This window comes from Myotis yumanensis, unplaced genomic scaffold, assembly GCF_028538775.1.
Source record: "Myotis yumanensis isolate MYYU_CA2020_CCGP unplaced genomic scaffold, mMyoYum1.0.hap1 SCAF_8, whole genome shotgun sequence".
NCBI lineage: Eukaryota > Metazoa > Chordata > Mammalia > Chiroptera > Vespertilionidae > Myotis > Myotis yumanensis.
The window spans coordinates 14774119-14791770 of NW_027223759.1; the positions used below are offsets into that span (position 1 = coordinate 14774119).

Genomic DNA, 17652 nt, shown 5'->3' on the forward strand with positions numbered 1-17652 from the left:
GCCACAGTGCGCATCATAGTGACTCGTTCCGGTCACTTGGCTTTTATAGACTAGTAGCCCGGTGCACAAAAATTTGTGCACTCGAGGGCGAGGGTCCTTCAGTTATTAAACATTTATCGGCACAACACTGACCACATTGGTGGTGGTGGTGGTCTTGTCAGAATGTGTTATATTATGCAGATGAAAATCTATTTAAACAGATTTGATGTAGGTATTTTCAAAGATGGAAGAATTGTCCCTGTCAGCTATTTTAGTTGATTCATATCTTCACTAATTGTCATAATTGCAAAGTTTTCAGTCCCCGTATGGATTGCTGGATATAATAGGTCATGCGCTGTCCCTGTCCTTTGTAGCCTTTGTTACCTTAAGGACTCTAGTTTTCCATTTATATGTTTAAGTACCAACCTTACTGGCTTAAAAATGTAAGCTTTTAACACTGCTCTCTCTGTTCCATATCCTTCCGATGAAAAGTGGAGTTGGGTTGCAGCACAGGAGAGAAATTCAGAAGGGAAATATTGAAGTAATGACTGCAGTAGGAGAAGAGGGAACCTATTTCCCTGGCCACAAGCGCTGGCGCCCTGGACCATAGGGCTGGCAGCTTCTCCGGGTGGCTGCAGCCTGGGACCTCGGGCAGGTGGCTTGTCCGTCTCCTGGGCTGCAGCTGGCCGCAGGTGCTGGCACCTGGACCAAAAGTGGGCGGCGGCTTCTTCTGGTGGCTTCTTCTGTGCTTCCAGGGAGGGCAGTCAGTGATGTGTATATGTGTGTGCATGCAAACATAGGCGTGTACACATGAGTATGTGGAAATCTGCAAGTCAAAACCATAGAAGAGTTGCCCCCTATCTCTTGAATCTTCCAGAGATATTTTTTATTCTATCACTACTGGAGAGTCAGTATTTGCAGCCAGCCAGCCAGTGATTCTCTCAGTGTCTATTTCTGACTTCTTCTTTCCCTGTCTGTCTTCCAACCCCTAATCATATTTCTACCTGGATGCATCATTTTTACTCCCAATATACTGTATAGAGAAGGAGTCAGGATGCTGTCTTCCCATGAATAGTACTCACTAACAAACCAATTGCATTTTAGTTGGGCAATGCCCCTACCCACCCTTCAGATCCCTTCCACCATGCATTTCTGTTTCCCTTTTTGTTTGTTGGATTGTTCTGCTGCTCCTTCTCCTCACCCCACCACCCTTGGATCATAATGTAAAATTCTTTTACCTTGTCAAGAAATTATTAAAAATACAGGTACTTTGAAAAAAAAAAATACAGGTACTTCTCCGATCACCGATCACGGCGGGGGGCGGGGCGGGGAGGGCAGGGAAGAGGCAGCTGCTGGTGGCCACTTCTTCCCTGCCCTGCCCAGCTTCTCCGATCACTGGCCCGGGGGCGGGCAAAGGTGGCCCTGGTTCTCCGATCACGGGCCGGGGGGCAGGGCAAAGGCGGCTTTGCCCTGCCACCCATCTCTTGCCTGCCACCTGGGTTTCTGATCACCGTCAGCGGCAGGCGGCTTCATCCGTCCTTCCCCTTTCCCCTCCCAGCATTGCACCTACGTATGCAAATTAACCACCATCTTTGTTGGTGGTTAACCTCCATCTTTGTTGGCAGTTAATTTGCATATTGCCCTGATTAGCCAATGGGAAGCGTAGCGAAGGTACGGTCAATTACCATGTTTGTCTGTTATTAGATAGGATTTTCTTTAATGAGGACACGTGGTTGTAGATATAAGGGGAGCAATGCTCTTTTTGAGTAGGGTTTGTTTTCTGCATTTGGTATGTGGAATGCCAATGGTCAGCCCTCCTCCCTTCTGGGTTTTTACTGGTAGAGGACAGATGCAAGGAACCAATTGGGGTCACAAGTCACCTAATTGATTAAAAGCAGAAGTGTGCATTAATCCCCCAAACACAGAGCTCTTGAGTTAAGCAGGATGGGAATGTAACCAAGACCACAGTGGCTTCTCTTACTACTGTTTTCTTATCTGGACATTGCACCCTGTCCTGAGAATTGGGTCCATAGCTACACCTGGAGTGCCCTAGAGAGATTTGTTAAAATCTCACAAATCATTCGTAAAAAAGAGACAGACTGGTCCTCTTGCCTTTCAGTGTAACATGTTCCCTGGCTTTCTCCTTGCTTGGATTTGCCACTTTTCTTCTCATGGGAAGAAACAAGAATGTAGGCAGAGAGAGAAATAGCTTTAACCAGTAAAGCTCTGGGTTCCAGTTTTGGTTATCTCTCTTTTTAGCTGTATGCTTTTAGTCAAGTTATTCAATCTTGTTGAGCCTGGACCTCTCAGTTCTAATATGAAAAAAATATACAGTTCTGTGAAGAAGCCTTGAAGTTGAAATGAAATAATATGGCTAAAGTGCTTTATAAATTGTGAAATGCCATATAAATGCAATGTGTTAAGTGTCTGTGTAGGTACAAAGCACATATACCTAATGTATTTATATTGTAATATTTATTGTCTTCTCATCAAGACTGTAAATTCCTTGAGGGCAGGTGTCACACTTTTCTCAATATTTTTTTTACTCCTCTTGTAAGTACAGGAGTATGCATGCATTGAGTACTTTAAAAATGCTGGAATTAAATGAAGTTTTGTTAGGGCTGCCTTACTGGTAGGTTCTCCTATACTGTGGTACCTGGAAAAATCTTTTAATTTAGCTGTAAGTCTCCCTTGTTTTATCCCTTACCTATCCAAGGTCCATTTAAATTGCAACTCTGATGGGGATGGAAAATAATTCAGTTTATGTCTCAGTTTGTACCTGTAAAGTTATTCTGACTTTTAAAAGTTTTCATTGTTGTTGGTGCTGATGCAGGGCACAAGCTATAGCAATTGGTCAAGCCATGGTGGACGGACGCTGGCTGGACTGTGTCAGTCACCACGATCAGATCTTCAGGGACGAGTATGCGCTGTACAGACCACTGCAGGTAGTTTCCGTGTTAGCGCCAGTGGGAATAGTGCTGGCTTTTGGTGAGCTCTTCCTTCATCAGCAGGAATAAAAAGTAGTTGAATTACCCAAAGATACATTTCTCTAACCTGTTTTTTCCTTGCTGCTTGAGGAAAGTGAAAATGTTATTTTTCCTTGATAGGTAGTGGTGATAACAAATAAATAAACTATTGGAATCAAATAGTATTCAGTTGCTGTGGCTTTTCTGAAGCTTGGCCTTATGATGTTATCATTGCTTGTCATTTATCTTCAGTGATTTTCAGTTTTACTATGCCTGTGTTTTTAGGGCTAAGAGGGAGTATATATAATAAAGTGATTGAAAAATGTAATGTAACCATTGCAGTAGGTATTGATGCATTAGCAGTATTAAATTGTACAGCAATGATAAAATGATGAATATTCTTTTTTTTTTTTTTTTTTTTTTTTTTTTACTTAGGTAAGTGAGAATTCTTTAAGAATAGAAATTTTAAAAAAGATATTTTCACCCTGGCTGGGTAGGTCAGTCGGTTAGAGCATCGTCTTTATATGCCAAGGTTGCGGGTTCGATTCCTGGTCAGGGCACATAGGAGAATCAACCAATGAATGCATAAATTAAAAAATGTAAGAGTGGAATTGTCAGCATGATGTTGGTTTATAACTTAGTTGCTTTTAACTTGCTTATTTTTATATAAATTTATTTAGTGCTTAGCGTAGTAGAAATATTAGGCTGAGATTCATTTGCAGTGTGACAGCCTCAATGTTGCTATTAAAGATGTATTGCTCAGATCCTGTGTTGATCCTTGCAGAGCACGGAATTTTCCGAGACCCCTTCTCCGGACAGTGACTCAGTGAACTCAGTGGAAGGACACTCTGAGCCATCCTGGTTTAAGGACATAAAGTTTGATGACAGCGACACAGAACAGATAGCTGAAGAAGGTGACGATAATTTAACTAGTGAGTTTGACTTTCTAATATTTTAGTTTTTATGACTCATTACTGTGTATGTATGATAAAATGAATGTTTTGTTTAATTGAAATAATACTACTGTAAGATTTATGGCTCCAACTAAATGTAAACATTTGATAGCAGTCTTTGTCCTAGATACAGTATTTTCTAAAGAAACCTACTTGTTAGGCTACTGGCGTGCGTAGATTTTGCCATAGTCTCTAGTTTGCAGCAGCTTAAAAATAACTCTGAGCTAATATCACAGCAGACAACTTTCTCACCTCTTCACTATGATATCAGACTTTCTGCAGAACCTCCAATATACTTCTTCTTTTAAAAATTCATTTCACATTTAACTTGATCAAATTGTATTAAGTCTACACAGAAGTACATGAAAATACTGTATCCATTTTGGTATTGCACATTGGGCTTGTTTATTAAAAAAACATCTTTCTCCTTTCCTCCAATACCCTGTGATGAAACCCATTTTTTGCTCCCCTCCTCTCCCTATATTTCTTTCCCCTCCCCAACACTAAAAGATTCTGCCAGTCCTAGCAAGCGCACCTCAGTCAGCAGTTTCCAGTCCACAGTGGACAGTGACTCAGCCGCTTCTATCAGCCTGAACGTGGAGCTGGACAACGTGAACTTCCATATCAAGAAGCCCTCCAAGTACCCACATGTGCCCCCTCACCCTGCTGACCAAAAAGGTAGGAGGTAGTCACCATCTGGAATCCAAACGCAGGCTGGAGAGCCGGGCCTAGGATCTCATGCCAGCTGGTCCCTCTGGCTTCCTCTGTCCCATATGGCTGAGGGGATTTGGTGTGGGTTTTATTCCACCCTCTCTCATTTTCCCCACCTCCTCCCCACACCTTTTTTGGTTGGTTCCTTTGATTTCTTGTCTTCTCCCTCCGTACCACTCCCCCCCTTTCCTCCCCCAGTTGAAAGGAACTACATCTGACTGCTCTTCCCTTAATGTGCAACTTCCAAGGTGGTATTTCTTTGCATTTATAACATGGATGTTCTGCTCTATTCATTTCTCTTTCTTCATTTAACATTTTAAAGCCTATTCGCTTATGCTATTACCCAATAACTTATTTCCCTAAACCTTTTCAGATGCTTGAACTAGATTGTGGGAAAGTCATTCACATATTCCAAAACATCTTTCTACTATAATTTAAAATGCTTTTTATGTATATACTCTATTTATTAAAAAGTTTTCTTCTTGACAAAACGAATTAATTCTTCATTTTTAGTTATCTTATTTGAGACTTTAGTCTACTAACTCAAAAATAATAATGGCCATATTAAAAGAAATTTTGTGTAAAAAGGAAAATAAGGTAAATTATTTCTAAAATCCAACATAGCAATTCATAAGAAACGAAATGCTTTTAAAAAATGGGTGAAGAGGTTTACACTTTTGGATGTATTTAAAAACCAATTTAAGATTTAGTCCTAAGGTGGCATTATATAAAAGTAAATACATTAGTAAATAAATAATTGTGGGATTTCATTATGTTATAGTAACTGAAAAATCATTATAAAGATGAAGCAACATATTCCATGATTTTTCCTGGAGTGTGAATTTTTAATAGCTCTCTGAAGCAGAAATGTTTCTTCAGATGAGAAGTGCCTGCCTAATTCTTTACTACTTCCTCTTTTGATCAGGAAAGAGAAGCTTTTGAACTTTAACAGCTATGCTAAAATAATTGGAAACATTCACATTTCTGCAAAAAATTTCTTATAATTGTCAGTATTATCCATTATCAACAAGATATATCTTATTTAACAATAGAAATTTGACAATAGACATTTAGAGAGGGTGTGGGCAAAGAGGAGACTTGAGCGGCACTGACGATGAGTAAGATACTCATCTTTATGGGCGTCCTCAAAATGGAAATTGGAGAAATGGTGAACATTTGGGTGAGTATAATAGGGCAGTGAAGCAGACATGACATTATGTGAGAACTAACTGTGCACTGTGGTCCATGGAGGATATTGGATAATGCCTTTGTGATACAAATTACAGATGTGGGGCAGAGGTGGGATCTATCATGACTACCAATGTCTATTCTCTGGACATGACCGTTAGCAATTTCAGCTTGCTGAAAGTAGAGTGCGAAACGCATTTTGTGGATGATTTCACCTCTTGGAAAGTTAAGGTTTTGAAAATCATGAAGAAGGTGACCTGTCATCATGGAAGTCATCATTGCAAAAGGTGGATGCTGAGGAATCAGACATTCACTTTAGGAAGCTTAACTTCATGATGTTGGGAGAGGACTGGAGCAGGAGGCCCCAACAATGACATTTTTATAGTCAAACCTCACTATATTTTTATAGTCAAACCTCTAAGGAAAATTAAAGGAAGCACCTGCAGTTAAAAACCATCACAACTCTTTTGGAACTTCTCTGATTTCAATCTTTTATTTAATTTTTAAATATATTTTTATTGATTTCAGAGAGGAAGGAAGAGGGAGAGAGAGATAGAAACATCAATGATGAGAGAGTCATTGATTGGCTGCCTCCTGCAGTTCCCACACGGGATCGAGCCCGCAACCTGGTCATGTGCCCTTGACCACAATTGAACCCAGGACCCTTCAGTCTGAGGCGGATGCTCTGTCCACTGAATCAAACCAGGTAGGACTGTTCTCAACCCTTTAAAAAGATTGTCTACAAAAGTTGTAAGAGGCGGCCTTCATAGAAGGATGAATCTGAAAGGAGAGTCAGCACTTTAAAAAATACAGGCTAGCAAAAGTCCAGGTTTACTGAAGGAGGGAGTAAATGTCAAGGATATCTTATAAAAGGTTTTAAAAATTGTGATTAAAAAAAATTAGGCCGGTTTTTTAGAGAAGTTGATATAATTAATATTAATTGAGGCTCCGTCCCTCCTCATCAAGATAATCTTACTGGCAAAGACCACACATGGTTAAGAAGAAAGTGAAGTTCAAGATTATGAAGAAATAAAGAATGCCTGGTTATTTTAAACTAGAGGCCTGGTGCACAAAATTCGTGCACTGGGGATGGGTGGGGGGTCCCTTAGCCCAGCATGTGCCCTCTTGCAGTCCGGGACCCCTCCCTTGTTACTGCCCAGCTGCTTGCTGCTTCTTACCACTTGGCTTGCTGCTCCTTAGTGCTGCCACAAAGGCCTCGGGTCTGCTGGGTGCCATGCCTGCCAGTTTGTGTCTCTGATACCCCCAGCAGCCCCATCACCAAGGTGGCGGGCCTTGGAGCTGCTGGGTACAGGCCCCCCGTTGCGTGTTTGTGTCTTCTATCAGGCCCCCAGCAGCCCCAGCAGCCCCAGCACCACCTAAATAACTTAAGGGAAACTTTATTTAGTCTTCTTTTAAAAGCAATCTAGTTTAAAAATGAGTTGCAGTTAAGACAGAACAAAGAACATGGTACCTAAGAGTGAGATAGACTGACAGAGGAGAGGCTGGGCACTGGTCAGGGGCTTACATGCCAACTGTTCTCCACCTGGGAAATGATGTAAAATCAGTTTCTTTAGTTTTCTGCTTAGTCGTCTTCTCCAGCACTGAGGTCAGAGGAGCCGCCTTCCAGCCCATAGGCTGCTTCTCAGAGTCGAAAATTTCGCCATAGGCCTCTGCCTAGGACACGACCTCTGCACCCCCAGGGTGCATAAACACACAGGGCTTCCATCAGGCTCCACTGATCCCGGGGCCGGGAGGCTTCTCGGCTCCGCTGATCCCGGGGCTGGGAGGCCTCTCGGCTCGCTGATCCCCGGGCCGGGAGGCCTCTCGGCTCCGCTGATATTGGGGCCAGGAGGCCTCTCGGCTCCGCTGATCCCTGGGCCGGGAGGCCTCTCAGCTCCGCTGATCCCCGGGCCGGGAGGCCTCGAGGCTCCGCTGATCCCGGGGCCGGGAGGCCTCTCGGCTCAGCTGATCCCGGGGGCCGGGAGGCCTCTCGGCTCCGCTGATCCAGGCAGCCGGGAGGCCTCTCGGCTCCGCTGATATCGGGGCCGGGAGGCCTTTCGGCTCCGCTGATCCAGGGGCCGGGAGGCCTCTCGGCTCCGCTGATCCCGGGGCCGGGAGGCCTCTCGGCTCCGCTGATCCAGGGGCTGGGAGGCCTCTCGGCTCCGCTGATATCGGGGCTGGGAGGCCTCTCAGCTCCGCTGATCCCTGGGCAGTGAGGCCTCTCTGCTCTGCAGCTTCAGGGCTGTTTGGCTTCGCACTACCGCTTGGAGCCTGAGTATGCAGATAAACCGCCATCTTTTAGCTTCTACTTGAAACATTGTATCTTTTGGAGCTGTTGCTTCAGGAGCTCAGAGCCCCGCAGCTGCAGGCGGGAACCTTGGTTTTCTCTATCGCTGGGGCAACCAAGCATCCTGTTCTCAGCTGTCTGGCTGCCCGCCGCCATCTTGGCTGACAGTTAATTTGCATATACTCACTGATTAGCCAATGAAAAGGGTAGCGGTTGTACGCTAATTACCATGTTTCTCTTTTATTAGTGTAGATAAGTCTGTTGCCAGGTTCAGGTGCACTGTGTACCAGATTATTGAAAGAATTTGGACCTGTGATCATGGGGCTATAGTTTATTTTTGAAGAATTGTGGATAATGGGGGGAGTTTAGATGAGTGTACTGATAGATGAATTAAAATTTTTTAAAAGATGGGTTTTTTGATGTGACATGGGGAAATTGACCAAAGTGTAGAAAAATTTAATGAACAGAATGTACTGTAGTACAATCACCTCATGTTTCAAACATCTCCCATCTCCAACAATTCCTTTCTCGACCAAGTTGCTCACAGAGAAAATGTCTTGGTTGGTTAACCAAACTTCGGTTTTCTACTTGACAACCCTTTCATGCTGATACCTCAGCATGACAGAAAGTGTCTTTCAGGCAATAAAGGAGAGAATGCTTTGTTGCTGGTGAAATCAGTGATTAGCACAATTTTAAAACAAAGAGACCATCAAGAGTGCTAATATTGCTCAGGGAGTGAAAGAAGAAGTGATTACAGACAATTGAAAAGGTAGAAAAACTGTTGTTGATTTGGATAAATGAAAGCAGTTAGCCAGTGACAGCATTTCGGAGGCAGAGATATATGAACAAGCAAGGATGCTGCATGCTGACCTGCCAGACACCCTGGGAAAGAGTGCTGAAAGTGAGTCCTTTAAGGCGAGTGGGGGTGGTTTGATAAATTTAAGAAAAGAAGTGTTTATAGATTAAGTAGTACATTAGACATGTGCTGTATATAAGAGAGGTTAAAACAATCATTTGGGGATCTGAAATGGTTTATTCAGTTTACATTATTTCTAATGGGAAAAAATGATTTGGTTTTCTAACAGATCGCTTCTCGAATAGCCTTCCTGAATGAATTAAGTTTGAGAACTGAGATTCCACTGTGTTTAGAAAAGGGATTGGTAGTGACGGCACCAGCGTTGGTTAACTAAAATAAGTCATTCATTCTAGCCCTGGCTGGGTGGCTCAGTTGATTGGAGCATCATCCTGTACTATAAAAAGATTGTGGGTTTGATTCTGGGTCAGGACACATCACCAGGTTTTGGATTTGATTCCCTGTTGGGGTGCATGAAAGAGGCAATTGATTGATGTTTTTCTCTCACATCAATATTGCTCTCTCTCTTCTCCCCCCTTCCTCTCTCTCTCAATATCAGGATCTAGGGCTGGGATGGACAAACTTTTTGACTCGAGGGCCACAATGGGTTCTTAAACTGGACCAGAGGGCCGGAACAAAAGCATGGATGGAGTGTTTGTGTGAACTAATATAAATTCAAAGTAAACATCATTACATAAAAGGGTACTGTCTTTTTCTTTTTTTTAGTTTTATTCATTTCAAACGGGCTGGATCCGGCCCGCGGGCTGTAGTTTGCCCACGGCTGATCTAGGGTCTCGGTGAGCCTCTTTATATAACAAACACATAAAGAACTTAGTGTGCTTGGCAAATGTCAGAACTGTTAATATAACACATGGGTTTGTAGTTTGTTTAATGGTTGTACCAAATATTGAAAGAGTAATTAATAATCTGATGTCAACAGAAAGGGGATGCTTCTAGGTTATGCTGTAGGGCTTTTCTATCCCTATTCAGTGTTTAGCAGCTTTTTTGGTCAGTATTTTGTTTTTCAGAGTTAAAAATCATTAAAATGGCTTGAAAAGTTTACTATTTAATACTCTGGAGGGAGCTATTAATAGTTCACTCGATGTTGCCTGAAGTATCAGAAGGGTAGCTGAAAGACGTGTTTATTTTGTATATGGCTGGGGGGACACTAAATTTAGTAGTTAGGAGGAGGGAGCCTTTGCTGCTCTGCCCCGGAGGTCTAGGTGGTGTCTGAATGTCCCCCTTCCAGGGTTATTGAGAATCCAAGGCTACATTGGGTGAGAGCTTAGGTGACTTCCAAGTTTGCTTTTAATTCTGACTTTGTGAAATGAAAAATCGAGATCTAGAATTTTAAAAGAATTATAGGGGGTGTAAGGTATAGGGGGTGTAAGGAATCCTTTAGCCCACTGATTAGAATAGAATAAAGGAGGTCCCAGCATCAGAAAGAAGGTAATTATTAGGTTGATCTCTTGGGTCATTTGCAACCTTGAGAGTCTATAACTTAAGGACTTTATAAATCCCTTAATAAATGTTCCTGGCTTTCACAGTTCTCTCATTAGATTTTAGCATACTAACAAGAATTATTCTTTACTATTTTTCTTGTGAAGTTGAAATTCAGTAATGGACATTTTTCTGTGTTGTGGTTAAGATAAACTGATTACTGAAAGTAAAGCTCATCTGAGCGACCTAGTAGTGATGTTCTTCTGCCTGTTTTTCATTCCTGTTAAAATGCAAATGGAATGGGTGGTTTTAATTTGAGTGAAGTTAAAGGTACTACTTATTAAATCTTTTCTTCAGGATTAAACCTTATCTTCTAAGGCTGAGGAAATTTGGATTTATAAAATTGGTTGAAATAGCTGCACTTTGAAAGTCTGTTTTTAATCTTATATAAGCAAGCCCCTCATTTTCAGAAACTTGTAAAATTTGAAACAGTGTGACCTGGCTTAGTTATTAATTTTTCACTGTTGGTCTTGGGGAGTTCTGTAGTTAAAAGGTATTTTATTTTGTGTTGCAAACAGGTTTCTGAAGCATTCTTGGAAAGTTAATGAGTAGAACTGGGAGAAGAGATTAAAAAAAGCATGGCTTCCATAGATCTAACTTCCCAGGAAAACATGGGGTACAGGAGCAAGTTAAATAGCACCGTGAGGAGGCAGTTGATCAAATCCAGAATGTGGGACCTTCCATAGGATATTTGGCCTGGGTACTTTCAAAATTCAGTATCATGAAAAAGAAAAAAGGCAGGGGGGCTGCTTTAGATTAAAAGACAATGACAATGCAATATATGAGCCTTATTGGATTCAGGTTTGAGGGGGGAAATTATTACAACATTTTAGGGACAGTTAGAAAAATGGGAATATGGACTAATTCAATGATATTAATGTTGTAGCACCTGGTGTCTGACCACTGGGGTCAGACCAAACCTGGGTTCAGCAACCTCGGTCCTTGGGCTCTTGCTAGGAAAGAATTCAGAGCATCACCCAAACTGTAAGAGAACATGTATTTGGTAAATTACAGAGGTAGAAGAAGTAATTCCTAGAAGAGATGGGCTTAGGGAACAAGTTAGGAAGGTAAAGGAAGGGCCCTTGGAGCTTGGGAGTGAGGGAGCTGATGGTAATGCCTGGTGGGGGTGGGGGTGGGGGGAGTGGGGAGGGGAAAGGGGCAGGAAAAGGCATGGGAGTGCTCCCGGGAGGGAGAGCCCTCGACTCTCCTAAGAGTTTTGAGGTTGGAGATTTTGGGGGGTGGGGGGGGCAGGGAAAGATCTTAATAGAATATTCAGTAGCCTTCCAGGTGTGTCCATTCAGGGTTGTGGTCGTCACTGATGGATTGGCCGGCACTGGGGCAGAGGTCAGTGTTCAATGCAGCTGGTTTTGTTGTTTATCTGGGCCTGAAATACAACTGAGGCCTAGATGTTATCTCCAGGGAGGAAAGGTCAGGGGGTCCAAACTGATAAGCTAGGGGAGGAAAAGTTACCCTGGGGCAAGGTCCCACCTACAATTGACAGTTAGTTCATCCACCCTGGTGACCTGTACCTGGCCCATTGACCTTGCTCTGCTTGTGTCTAACTGCCTATAGCAGCGGTTCTCAACCTGTGGGTCGCGACCCCTTTGGGGGTCAAATGACCCTTTCACAGGGATCGCCTAAGACCATCAGAAAACTTATAATTACATATTGTTTTTGTGATTAATCACTATGCTTTAATTATGTTTAATTTGTAACAATGAAAATACATCCTGCATATCAGATAATTACATTACGATTCATAACAGTAGCAAAATTACAGTTATGAAGTAGCAACAAAAATAATTTTATGGTTGGGGGTCACCACAACATGAGGAACTGTATTAAAGGGTTGTGGCATTAGGAAGGTTGAGAACCACTGGCCTATAGCTTCAGGACATTGAAAATAATCTTAAATGTGTAAATGGTATTGTGGCTATAGAGAAGAATGAATGCCCTTATTTTTTAAGAGATGCATGCTGGAGTATTAGTGGTAAAATGTATGATGTGAAATATAACTTCAAATGGTAGTAGTGGTGGGGAGACTATACATAATATGTAGAGAGAGATCAGATTTTGCCAAGTTAACAATCACTGATTCCAGGTGGAGGGAATACAGGATTTTCTGAATGTTTGAAATTTTTCATAATAAAATGGGGAAACTTAATCACTTCTGGAATTTTCATACATATATAAGCTTTAGTATGAAGAGTAAAGCTGTTAAAGCCAATCAATACGTTACTTGAATGAACAGGGGTTGGCATTATTAATTTCTGTGAGTGAGGTGTAGGAATAAAGTGTAACATCTGTTTTTACTTGTCTACGTACTTCATTTTATTGTATTTGGTATGGCACACTTGAATTTTCTAAATAAAATAATTCCTTAAAAGGCTTTTAAATAGAATTTAAAATGTTTTCTCTGCTTTTGTGTTTGAAGGATGAGCATATTGGCTTATAAACATTGACTTTTGAAGTCCATTTGTTTATAAATGAAATCTACTTGGAAATAATTTTTTGGACAACCTGTACCTTAAAGCAGGGGTCCTCAAACTACGGCCTGCGGGCCACATGCAAATACAAATATTGTATTTGTTCCCGTTTTGTTTTTTTACTTCAAAATAAGATATGTGCAGTGTGCATAGGAATTTGTTCATAGTTGTTTTTTTTTTTTAAACTATAGTCTGGCCCTCCAACGGTCTGAGGGACAGTGAACTGGCCCCCTGTTTAAAAAGTTTGAGGACCCCTGGCAGGGGACTGACCTCTTTTCCCTTAGATTATCAAATAAAACAATGACAACAGCCAGCACAATAGCCATTTGGTGTGAATGAATCAAAATTATACCCTTTTTTGGTCAGATCAGCAAAAAATATCATATATTTTCTGGTGTGCTATAGAATTTTAGTAATTAGTTTGTGTGCCATGAGATGAAAAGGGTTGAAAATCGCTGCCTTTAAAGGACTTAAAATGCACTGTGGTTTAATTTGCATGGTAGGAAGAACCCCACTTGAACTACGCTTGGCCACAGACCTAGAGAAAAGTTCATGGGGAAGTAAACACTAAGTTTCACTTGTAAGAAAAGGATTTAATATTCTAAAAATTCTAAAAGCACATTCATAGTGTGTTCAGCAGTTATTGCAAACAACCATTTGATAGTGTGTGATTAGCATTTTTGTAAAAGTAAACTTCTAATTAAAAAACTAAAAAAAATCCTGAAGAGTTATATCTTTATTTCCTGCCAATATTACTTTTGTATTAATTTATTTTAATAGCTTGTATTGTGAAATACAAAAACACCGTGTATTATCTTATCAAGTAACTTCTCTGTGAACTACTGTGTGTGTAGACATTATTTGTTAAATAATGCGATTCTACATGAGAAAAATCATGTAACTTTTAGGCTTGTCATGCAAATTACTGAAGATTTCAATTTCCATAAACAGGTTCAGTTTTGATAAGGGAAAAAAATCTGTTACAGATTATATCTAACATTACTGTTTCAGGGCTCTGGTGAGTGTTAATTCAGTCTATTAAGTTTAGTATGAAGTGGATGAAACAAGTTAAAAGACACATTGTAGCCTAAAGCTTCTTGAATTGGCCGGGCGGTGATGGGTTGAAGTATGAGTAATACTTCGTGTGGGTGTGTTCTCTATATAATTGTGCTGGCATGTCCTAAGTCCCTCCTTTCCTCCCTCCTCTCTCCTCTCTCCTGGTATGCAGAGTGTCTGATTTCTGACGGTGGAGGACAACAGCTCTCAATAAGTGACGCCTTCATCAAAGGTAATTTTATCCAAAGCTGCACTTGCGGTGTTGTCTGTTTTGTTCACGAGGTTATACTTAGGTCTAGCACATTGATTGGCTCAAAGTAGGTACTGAAAATATGATTATTTTAGTGTCATTGGAACAGTTTTTAGTATGTGTAGTAACTGAGAATATTGAGACTCAAAAATATATTTTTGGACTTGGTTTGAAAGAAGGTCTTTGATCTGAAAAGTAACTCCTTAAAAGGCTTTTAAATAGAATTTGAATTGTATTCTTTTATAGGCATAAGTAATTAATGCTCTCTTATAGCATGAACATAATATTAAGTTTTGATCTATATATTGTCAAACTTGTCAAAAAGCCCACAGGCAGACCTCATCCAGTTGAGGATGCTGCTTGCCCTGTGAAGTTGGGAAAGGAAGTAGGCAGAAGAGGGGAATAAGAACTAACTCTGCTGATCAATTTTTGGGGAGACAAAAGAAAGTATAGAAGAATGCAAGCCTTTCCCTACACCTTTCCTCCTTAGCTTACTGTGGAGTAAAGACATCCTTACTTAATTTTCTGTAACATTTTACAGTTTAGGCCTCAGTTAATGGGAGGGTTTCAAATCTAAGAGAAACTAGGACAAGCTGATACAAGGGAGGCCCATTGCAGCTGATCTTATAACTTAGCAGTGTTTCTAAAATTCACCTCCAAGCGTCTGGGTCAACTAGAAGTTTATTGACCAGCCGTTTACATAATTGAAACGTGCAGTTCTTGTAACTTACATGTGATGGATGCATACTTTACTATGTAGTCTGTGGGACTGTTTGGTTACAAGTTTTTTTGTTTGGTTGGTTTGCTTTGAGAGGGAAAAGATTAGAGAATTTTTGTAAGCATTTCCCACCTCTTTTTATTTATTTAATCACATTTCAACATTTAGTTAGCATATTTTTTGTAAAACATTTTATATTATCTATTATTTTTTTCATCTGGATCCATTTCTATTCTTTTTAAAAATGTAAGGATTGTACAGCATTTTAAATCAATTGTTAGTTATTCTGTTTTAATATGTCTTTATAGCTAATTTTGGGGTCTGACTTGTAAAGGTTTTGCTAACGAGAAAGCCTTTGTCCCCACATTGAAAAAGAAGCACTCCCTGGGATGGTCCAAGTAGACTTCCTGCCTTGTCCCGTGCTGGGTCAGCCCCCACACTCACATGCTGTTCTGTCACCGTTCAGATTTCTGCTTATGGTAGCTTTCAGTGTGTAATTTTCTAGGGAAGAACACCCCCCTCCCTTTTTAATGTCCCAAAACAAAAGTACTATAAAAGTCTCATTTTATTTGATTTTCAGAAGCTGTATTTATAATTATTGGCTTGAGAGTCCTACTTGCTTATGTAAATTTCCTTTTCATAGTTCTGTTTCTGATTTTAGCTGTTGCAAATATTGATGATCTAACAGACTTAATTATTTTATTTATGTATTTGTATATGTCTGCCTTTTTACACCAACAATTTGAATTGCCTAACTTAAAAATATTTTAAAAAATAAATTATGTGTAGAATCTCAGAGGGAAGGCAAGGGAGGGTAGATGAGTGGGAAGAGATCAGCCAGAGAACTTGTGTGCATATATGCACAACCCATGGTCACAGACAATAAGGTGGTGAAGGTCTGGGGCAGGGGGTGGAGGAGGGCTAGAAAAAGATTTAGAAAAAATAAGAAAATTATGGCAGCCTCTAAATCACAGGTTGATGATATAAAACATGATAATAAGTATAATTTCTTACTGTACACTTTACTTAGAGTCCTTATTTAATCGCCGAGTAGAGGAAAAATCCAAAGAGCTGCCTTTCACGCCTTTGGGCTGGCACCATAACAACCTGGAGCTACTGAGGGAAGAGAATGGAGAGAAACAAGCCATGGAGAGATTGCTGTAAGCAGTGAGCTTTTTTATTTTAATTTTCCACTTTAATAATCTTCAGTGACTTGATAGGCATATGCGTAGTTTTTTTTCTTTATAAAAACAAAACCGAAATATTTTTATAAAACAAGAATCCTAAACTGCTTGTCTGTCCCTTCTGTAATCTATGTGTTAAAATTTTTATCAGATTAAAGGGGTTATCTTAATTGAAGATATTCACAGTTTTATTTATGTGTAGATCATTAAGGTGCAGGTATAATGAAAGAATAAAATTGACCAGGAAGACCTTATTTGTGAGCCTTCCTTTATATGCTTACTTGAGGCCCGATCCACGAAATTCGTGTAAGAGTAGGCCTTCCTTCCTTCGGCTGCCTGCACTGGCTTGCCTCTGGCACCCGGCATCGGGGCTTCCCTTGCAGCCCCGGCTTCGCCCAGTCTAATTAGCATATTACGCTTTTATTATTATAGAATTTCTCTGTAGATGCATCTTCAGAATTATTGCCTCTGGCAGTATTAACCATGCAAACTTCTTTTTTGTAACATTTTTGTAGTTCAGCTAATCATAACCACATGATGGCACTACTCCAACAGCTGCTCCATAGTGAGTCATTGTCACCATCTTGGAGGGACATCATTGTATCGCTGGTCTGCCAGGTCGTTCAGACAGTCAGACCTGATGTGAAGAACCGTGATGATGATATGGATATCCGTCAGTTTGTCCACATCAAAAAAGTGAGCTCCGCTAATGCTTCTCTGATGCTAGGGACTGGTGAAGTGGCCTGCTGATGGTTTGTCTCTTAATGGTGATCTGAAGGGGTCATTGACGGAGAAGTCCACTTGATGACTTCAGGGAGCTGGTTGTGTTCTGATGAAAGAATAATGCATAGATCTCCATATTGCCTACAGAAGGGAAATCACATCCATGTTTGACTTTATTGCATCACTTGGCATGCAGTTATAATACCATAAGTATGCTAGTACATGCTTCCATAACAGTTTGTGGCATGAATCACATAGAATATTTTTTCTGAGTTGGTTATAAAGCACATTTGGAAACCAAATTAGCCAGATGACTTTTTATTATGCAGTTGAACTGATGTAATGTAAGGTTTAATTACATTTCACACACAGCTGTGACAAGTTACATATGCGCTTCCAAGATTTATCAGCTAAGCTGAAATGCAGATCTCCTGAGAAGGTGATCAAAGTGGGTTGTAAGCAAGAACATCTTCCAAAGCTGACCCTTCTCTGGGTAACATTTTTTGTAGTTTTTGAGAGTCTATATGTCCCAAGGCTTCTTTCTTAAATACTCAAATGCCACCAAGTACCTTTGAGAGAACAGATATGCTCTAGGAATATTCTTACAACAAAGCAGAATGAGTAATACAAAACAAAACAGTCCATCTAAATCCCCCTGAAAAGCATTATGGTAGTTGGTGAGCATTCCCTACTTTAATCCTCCTGTGTTTACAGAAGCTTTTGATTTTTGGTATCTAATTGCTAGCAAACAGCAGATAATAAAATGTACTCATCAAACCTAAATAAAATAAATAAGTT

At 40.6% G+C, this 17652-nt stretch overlaps 1 protein-coding gene across 10 annotated transcripts in view; it reads left to right on the forward strand.

The window, feature by feature from the left end:
• PIKFYVE (phosphoinositide kinase, FYVE-type zinc finger containing) overlaps nucleotides 1-17652 on the forward strand; it is a 74057-nt gene that overhangs the window by 20525 nt on the left and 35880 nt on the right. For 6 of the 10 annotated variants that reach the window (XM_070421999.1, XM_070421994.1, XM_070422001.1 and 3 more), the window contains 6 exons: nucleotides 2813-2924; nucleotides 3730-3877; nucleotides 4409-4576; nucleotides 14152-14211; nucleotides 15978-16107; nucleotides 16647-16827. In XM_070421999.1, coding sequence (XP_070278100.1) covers nucleotides 2813-2924; nucleotides 3730-3877; nucleotides 4409-4576; nucleotides 14152-14211; nucleotides 15978-16107; nucleotides 16647-16827 — 799 coding nt within the window. Of the gene's footprint in view, nucleotides 1-2812; nucleotides 2925-3729; nucleotides 3878-4408; nucleotides 5017-14151; nucleotides 14212-15977; nucleotides 16108-16646; nucleotides 16828-17652 lie in introns of those variants that run through there. The other 4 variants (XM_070422002.1, XM_070422003.1, XM_070421996.1 and 1 more) reach the window with 3 other exon arrangements.